The sequence below is a fragment of the Suncus etruscus genome, chromosome 15 (assembly GCF_024139225.1).
Source record: "Suncus etruscus isolate mSunEtr1 chromosome 15, mSunEtr1.pri.cur, whole genome shotgun sequence".
Lineage (NCBI taxonomy): Eukaryota > Metazoa > Chordata > Mammalia > Eulipotyphla > Soricidae > Suncus > Suncus etruscus.
The window spans coordinates 65322758-65331167 of NC_064862.1; the positions used below are offsets into that span (position 1 = coordinate 65322758).

General features: G+C 39.7%; 1 protein-coding gene across 1 annotated transcript in view; it reads left to right on the plus strand.

Annotated features, from left to right (window-relative positions):
* The window catches only part of LOC126029909 (phospholipid-transporting ATPase ABCA3-like), a 142093-nt gene extending 139791 nt beyond the window's left edge, over positions 1-2302 (plus strand). Inside the window, exons 29-30 of the mRNA XM_049788150.1 lie at positions 811-884; positions 2165-2302. Coding sequence (XP_049644107.1) covers positions 811-884; positions 2165-2302 — 212 coding nt within the window. The remainder of the gene's footprint in view (positions 1-810; positions 885-2164) is intronic.
* The last annotated feature ends 6108 nt before the right edge of the window (positions 2303-8410 follow it).

The following is an 8410-nucleotide window of genomic DNA, read 5'->3' on the forward strand; positions in this document are numbered from 1 at the left end:
ATATGCCCAGATACCCTTATATATATTTTGATGACTGGAAGAATAACACCCAAATTAAATGAGCATAATCATAAGACAGTGTTTAGAAACAAATTACTGTGAAATATTAGGATGTTTGGTAAAGTAAGTATGGTTTTGTTTTGTTTTGTTTTGTTTGGTATTTTTTTTGGTTGTTGTTGTTGTTGTTATTTGATTTTTGGGTCACACCGGCATTGCTCAAGGGTTACTCCTGGCTCTATGCTCAGAAATCTCTCCTGGCAGGCTCAGGGTACCATATGGGATGCCGGGATTTGAACCTCCGTCCTTCTGCATGCAAGGCAAATGCCCTACTTCCATGCTATCCCTCTGGCCCCCAGTATGTTTATGATACTCCACAATTTTCACCAGCTTCCGACAAAGGACCAAATTTTATGTAGATGTAAATCTATTGAAATATTTTTAAAAGTCACTCATACCCCCAAGAAAATGTTTTTTTAAGACTGTCTTATTTTGAGGCCGGAGAGATAGCATGGAGATAAGGCATTTGCCTTTCATGCAGGAGGTCATCGGTTCGAATCCCGGAGTCCCATATGGTCCCACGTGCCTGCCAGGAGCAATTTCTGAGCCTGGAGCCAGGAATAACCCCTGAGCACTGCCGGGTGTGACCCAAAAACCACAAAAGAAAAAAGAAAAAAAAAAAGACTGTCTTATTTTGTATTGCTTTGACATATCCTCTCTTCATACATCATTGGAATATGAATTTTTATTTTATTAAGCTATCAAATCCTGGGCCCTCTCTTTTACTCACATGTCAAATCTTTTCTTTTGTAGGTAGTGTTATAAACCAAGAGCACGAAGGGTTTGTTGGCTTCTACTTTTCCAGCAAGAAAATTCAATGGGGAAAGGTGATTGTGGTTTATAGTTAGTATAAGTTATATAAGTTAGTAGAGGTTTAATAAAAGCATTGGTATTCAGTATATGGAATGAAAGTCTAAGAATAACCAAGAGACTTTGAAGATACTTTGTGGGGGGGTGGAGCGGAAGTGCAAGCCTAGGATGCTTCGGCTCCATCCCCCGCGTCCCATGTGGTCCCCCAAGCCAGGAGCGATTTCTGAGTGCATAGCCAGGAGTAACAGCTGAGCGCCAAACTGGTGTGGCCCAAAAACCAAAATAATAATAATAATAATAATAATAATAATAATAATAAGAAGAAGAAGAAGAAGAAGAAGAAGAAGAAGAAGATACTTTTTATGTAAATCTTTATTTAAACCCCATGATTACAAGCATGTTTGTAGTTGGGTTTCAGTCATAAAGGATATTTTAAAAAAAGAACTTTATTGATTGATTGGTTGGTTGGTTGGTTTCTGGACCACACCCGGCAGTCTGGCTCGGAGGCTACTCCTGGCTTTGCATTCAGAAATCAGGCTGGGGGACCATACAGATGCCTGGAATAGAACCAGGTCCCTCCTGGGTTGGCCACATGCAAGGCAAATGCCCTACCGCTGTGCTGTCTCTTTGGCCCCTAAGATACTTTTCAAAGGAAAAATATAGAAATATTGTGGATTGACTCTAAATTATATTATTCTACATACATCAAGAGAATAGAAATTGGGGCCGGAGAGATAGCACAGCGGCATTTGCCTTGCAAGCAGCGGATCCAGGACCTAAGGTGGTTGGTTCGAATCCCACCGTCCCATATGGTCCCCCGTGCCTGCCAGGAGCTATTTCTGAGCAGATAGCCAGGAGTAATCCCTGAACACTGCTGAGTGTGGTCCAAAAACAAAAATAAAAACAAAAAGAGAATAGAAATAGATAAATGTCTCCTCTCTGTTTTTCCTATCTTCTCTTACATTTACTTTCTAACTTCCCAATTCTTTTTTTGGTTTTGTTTTGTTTTTTTGTTGGGGGACACACTCAGCAGCGCTCAGGGGTTACTCCTGGCTCTATGCTCAGAAATCACTCCTGGCAGGCTCAGGGGACCATATAAGATGCCGGGATTCGAACCACCATCCTTCTGCATGCAAGGCAAACGCCTTACCTCCATGCTATCTCTCCGGCCCCCATAACTTCCCAATTCTGAATTGATTCACTAAGCATAAACAAGGCAAGAGTAAACAATAACTGGGTGAGGAAAGGCTTTATATGGTGATAATGTTATTAGTAACACCATGCTTTTCTCTTAAAGGTGTTTGATATTTTGGAAGAAGCTAAAGCATCATTCAATTTAGAAGATTATTCCGTCAATCAGATAACAATGGAACAAATATTCCTGACTTTTGCTAATACTGATAAAATGGAAAATGATGAAATAAACTTGCTATGAGATTTGGTTCTTATCCCACCTTTCTTTTTTTATTTTTTATTTAAAGCATTTTGATTTACAAAGTTATTCATGGTTAAGTTTTAGACATACAATGTTTCAGTACCAATCCCACCACCACTGTCAACCTCCCTCCACTAATGTTCTCAGAGTCCAACCCATAACACCACAACCTTACCCCAACGTGCCATCAGAGCAGGCACCTTTTTTTTTTTTTTTTTTTGGTTTTTGGGTCACACCCAGCGGTGCTCAGGGGTTACTCCTTGCTGTCTGCTCAGAAATAGCTCCTGGCAGGCACGGGGGACCATATGGGACACCGGGATTTGAACCAACCACCTTTGGTCCTGGATCGGCTGCTTGCAAGGCAAATGCCACTGTGCTATCTCTACGGGCCCGAGAAGGCACCTTTTTAAGTTTAATTATTAGTTTGGGTCTCATGATTTTATTGTTGTTAAATCCATGGCTGGGATATTTAGTTTTGTTCATTCTTCACTCCACCAATGCACCCAACTCCCTTTGATCCTGTCCCTATTATTTCACATGTCTTTCCTCTCCTTCACACTATTTCTTTTCTTCTCCTCACTAACTCTAGTGCCAAGAGCATTATTGGCAACTTCCATTTAAACCACTGCATTCCCTCAAGTTATTTCAAATACCATATATAAGTGATATCATCGTGTATTTATCCTTTTCCTTCTGGCTTACTTCATTTAATATGAAGTTCTAGCCATGTTGCAGTGAACTGCATGTGATTGCATCATTCCTTAGAGCTATGTAGTATTCCATTGTATATATATGTTCTACTTCTTCATAATTCATGCATCTATTGTTAGACATCTTGGTTGATTCTAACTCTTAGCTGTTGTATTGAGTGCTACAATGTATAGTGGTGTGCATATATCCTTTTGGATCATTGTTTTTTCTCAACTGGAGATAGATATCCAAAAGTTGAATTTCTGAGGTTACTGAGAACTCTCAAAACTTTTTCACAAGACCGAGCAGCATTCCCACCAGCAGTAGATGAAAGTTCCTTTCTCACCACATATCCATCAACACAGATTGTTCCCAATATTTTTGATATGTGCCATTCTCACTGGTATAAGATGATATCTCATTGTCATCTTGATTTAGAATTCCCTAGTAATTGATGATGAGCATTTTTGTGTTCCTACTGGCCATTTGTTGGTCTTGTGCTTCCCTAGGAACATGTCTGGGGAAAACAAAGAGTCAATATAAGAATTTAACTAAGTGTTGGAGGTAACCGGTAAAGTGGGGAGAGTTTAGGTAACAATCTTGGGAGAGAGGGTCTGCTACTTTTTTCTTTATTCAGTTTGGACACCCAAAAAGAACTTGGAAATTTTAAGACTAATGAAATCTGCCTTGAGACCCTTCACAGCATTGACCTTATATCAGCTACACCTGACAGTTACTAAACTCTGTTATTTGATCTACACAGCATGGGGCTTGCCTTATGCCACCCAGTTTCTATGAAGCTCTGGGACTCAGCTGGAGGGAAGAACTTTTCTTTCTAGGAAAAGGAAAATCACACCCAGTCTCTTCTTAGGTTGCTTCTCCTCTGGTCCATTGCCTTCCCTCATAAAAAAGAATTTCAGGATGGTGACAAATGCCGGGGTTTATTTAATAAATATGATGGAAGAGAAAGAGTTTCACTCTGGAGAGAACACAGGCTTCTCTGAGTGGAGAGAGCCAAGCACACCCAATGTAAACAGCAGCTATGTCCTCGGATGGATCTCAGGCAGAGATGTGGACAGCTCCTCTAGTCAGGAGGAATATGCCTTTGTTCCTACAATTAGAGGTATTGTCAGGGTTGTTGTCAATGAGAGCTGGGAACAGTTAATGGTCTTCTATATTCTTTTGTTCATGCAGTCAAAAATTCCTTGGATCCACCTGGCCTGGAATTCTGAGTCTCAAAAGTTTTCCAGGATTCTAAAATGGATCTTTTATTTACTTTTGCTGTTGTTCGTTTTGAGGTCACAGCCAGTGTGTTTAAGGCTTACTCCTGGTCTGCACACAGGGATCACTCCTGGCATGTTCAGGGTCCTGTATTTTAAAGACCTTCCAGCCTTTGGAATGGTCTGGATTCCAGATAATGTCTTTCAATACACATTACTAGCACACTCCTCCTCAAATCTCTCTGCCTGCAGCAAGAGGAAAACAAATGCCTAGCAAGGAATGAAGTGAAGATTTAATTTAAATCTAATTTAAATTTAAACTAATTTAAAAAACAAACATTTCATAGGAGGTGAGGTGAAATATTAAGAAAGCAAGAAAAAGTGAGACCAAAGATATATGTGTGTGTGTGTGTGTGTGTGTGTGTATAGTAAATAAATCACTTGTCTTGCACATAGTCTATCTGGATTCAGTTCCCAACACCTCATATGATTACTTGAGTTCCACAGTCCCTGAGTCCAAAAAAAAAAAAAAAGAAGAAGAAAGAAAAAGGAAGGAAGAATTCACAGGGGCTTGGTGTCTGGGAGAGATGATATGAATACTAGTGAGCTTTGCTGTCTTTTAAATGCTTTTAGATTTCTCTCTCCCACTTATATACCTAAATGAGAAGGTATTCCCAGAGCTCCAAGGTTCTGACCTTATATGCCTCTTTCTGGGGTTGGCACAGCAACTAAATACTGTCATGGTGCAATTTTTAGTTAGTAAAATATTACAGTGGTCTATAATGTGCTAGAGTTTGCTCAAAGGTCACTTAAAGGAAACCTATGTTTACTCTCCTATGAAGTAGTGAAGGGAGAAATTTTATACAAGTTCAAAAACATCTGGTGAAGCTTCTCACTGCTGTAAATCAGGGTTAGGGCCACACTGGCAGACAGGTTTGTTAAACACCATTATACTTTCCTCCATTTTTTTTATCAAATTCTCATGACCTTGTCTATATCATTTGCTATTCTACTGCCTAATAATTCTTGTTCAAGGAATTGAGATGCTATAAAGCATCTAGGAAAAAGGTGTAATAATCTTTTGTCTAATTTATTTACATAAGAGGGAAGTGTGTCCATCACAAATAATGAGAACAAGCAGTGTTTGCAGGGATGTGGTGAGACAGGAACTCTTATCCACTGCTGGTGGGAATGCTGACTAGTTCAACCTTTCTGGAGAGCGATATGGAGATTCCTCCAAAAACTGGAAATTGAGCTCCCATACGATCCAGCTATACCACTCCTAGGAATATACCTTGGAACACAAAAATACAATACAAAAACCCCTTCCTTACACCTATGTTTATTGCAGCACTATTTACCATAGCAAGACTCTGGAAACAACCAAGATGCCCTTCAACAGATGAATGGCTAAAGAAACTGTGGTACATATACACAATGGAATATTATGCAGCCATCAGGAGAGATGAAGTTATGAAATTTTCCTATACAAGGATGTACATGGAATTTATTATGCTGAGTGAAATAAGTCAGAGAGAGAGAGAGAAAGACACAGTATGGTCTCACTCATCTATAGGTTTTAAGAAAAATGAAAGACATTTCTCAATTTTCAGAGACAAAAGAGAGGAAGGCTGGATGTTACAGCCCACCCCATGAGCCTCACCACAAAGAGTGATGAGTTTATTTAGAGAAATAACTACATTGTGAACTATCCTAACCATGAGAATATATGAGGGAAATAGGAAGCCTGTCTAGAGTACAGGTGGAGGCGGGGAGAGGAGGAGGGATATTTGGGACAAAGGTGATGGGAATGTTTCACTGGTGATTGGGGGGGGTGTCATCTTATATGACTGAAACCCAACCACAATCATGTTTATAACCAAGGTGTTTAAATAAAAAATATTTAAATATATATATTTGGGGGGGGTTTGGACCACACCCGGCGGTGCTCAGGGGTTACTCCTGGCTGTCTGCTCAGAAATAGCTCCTGGCAGGCACAGGGGACCATATGGAACACCGGAATTCGAACCAACCACCTTTGGTTCTGGATCGGCTGCTTGCAAGGCAAATGCCGCTGTGCTATCTCTCCGGGCCCAAAATAAATATATTTTTTTAAAAAAATAAGAAAAAAAGAGGGGAGTGTGTCACTTAGAGACTCAAATTCCTTGCTCTCTTTCAGGTTAAATATGAGAATGGGGGCTGCAATGGTAGCACAGTGGTAGGGTGTTTGCTTTGCACATGGCTGATCCAGGGTGGATGCGAGTTCTAAAGGCAGCAATGATTTCTGAATGCAGTCAGGAGTAACACCTGAGTGCCACTGGGTGTGGCCAAAAATGATAATGGGGAAATGAGGATAAAGGAGGTTTGGACAGCTTAGTGGGCTGTGATAAATATTTGACATGTGGTCATTTCTAGAACTTTTCACAGCCTGCCTCTGAGAAAATCTGATGCATGGAAGTCTAAGTGATCCCAACATAGATTAGCAGAACTTTAAGCAACAGACAATATAGCAATATATTAAGCCCAATTTCCAATTCAGATGTAATTAACCATCCTATCTTTTCCTCCTACATCCAACCTCCTATTCATGACTGAAGAAAGTCATACAAAGATAGGACTGGGTTTTCCAGTGCCTATACCTGGATCTTCATATCCATTATGAACTAATATTGGACAATGAGTATGCACACAATCTTATATTTGTATAATGTACAAGTCCACCATGTGCAAGTAGAATATTCAGAGCCATTTGGTTTTGAATAACATGTTTTTTTTGGGGGGGGTGTCACAGCTGGCAGTGCTCAGAGTTTACTCCTGCTGGGCTCTGGAGACCATTGGGATGGCAAGGATTGAATCTAGGTAAGTAGCATGTAAGGCACATGCTCTGCTGCTGAACTATCACTCTAGTCCTAAAAGAACAACTTTCTTTTACCTGAGATACTTCTGTTTTAAGTAATGTAATGTTGCTTTATGGTATCATTCAATGTTCTGTGGTTAAATCTAATAAGTTTGAAGACTTCAGGCAACATCTTCAGGGATACTGATGTGAGAAAAATCACAACCAAATTATTGTATTAGTGAAAGTCTAATGTAATGTAGTCCAAGATCAAGAAAGATCTGTCAGGGTGGAAGTAGGTCTTTCCCATATCCAAGTAATCCTAAAGTTGGATAAAGTTTGGTTGATTTGATTTGGAGTGATTTTATTTTGTTTCCAGCATGAAGTATCTTTCTAAAGCCTGTTGGAGAGACTCATACTTACCCCATACATGGCACAATCCTTTCTTCGTGTATTTGTGTGCCACTGGCTATATTTTAGAGCTAGAGCTGGCATTTAAACCTGGTAAGTCAGCAAGCATAAATGAGTTGGTTGAGAGAAAAAAATTTTGTTGTGTCCTGCCTTTTTGATCAGTTTATACTAGCCCTTTATTTAGTTATGTTATTCATAATGGAGACTTTAAAGGAGATAGAACTTAACTGAGTTTGGTTATGAACCTTGCCAATTCCTTCCAATCCATTCCCTGAAAAGAAGAAATCCACCAAAGCAACCCTGAGGAACTGGGAAAGGGCAGTAGACCACAAATCCAATAGGAGCTCAGATTTCATTGCTTTCCATAACTTGTAAGAAAATATTGGGATCAGACCTGACCATGGATATCTGAGATGTGAAAACAATGAAGAACCATCATATTTGTCTAAAGTGACACTTAAGGCCTTCCATATGTTGACTGTAGAATGGAAGTGTGGGAGCATTAACCAGTTTCCGTCCAATTCTGTATATGCTTGTTACTGAAGCAACTTTGAATAGAAGCACCTTTTGAATTGGCTCCTTAGACCACCTGTCCCTCACCCCAGCTTGCTAATGAAGACTCCAGGTTTCAGAGGAAAACCTCTCGCAGTTTCATTTTCTACCACTGAATCAACTGCTTCTTAGGAGCAAAAGGTTGGAACTGTCCACAAGGTAGTCTTACATTATACAAGTCCTCAAATAAACTTTTCTTAATTATTTTCTTTTATTGATGAAGAGAGATAGGGGCATCCTACAGATGTTGGACAAAATGACACTTTGGAAACTCTGGTTCCTCCTAGGTGGTTTCACTTAAAGACAGTTTCCAAGAACCTATCGGCCACTTTATGTGAGAACATACTGTAATTTAAAGCTTTATAGGAAACTGCAGTAAAACTTTGCAAAACAATGAAT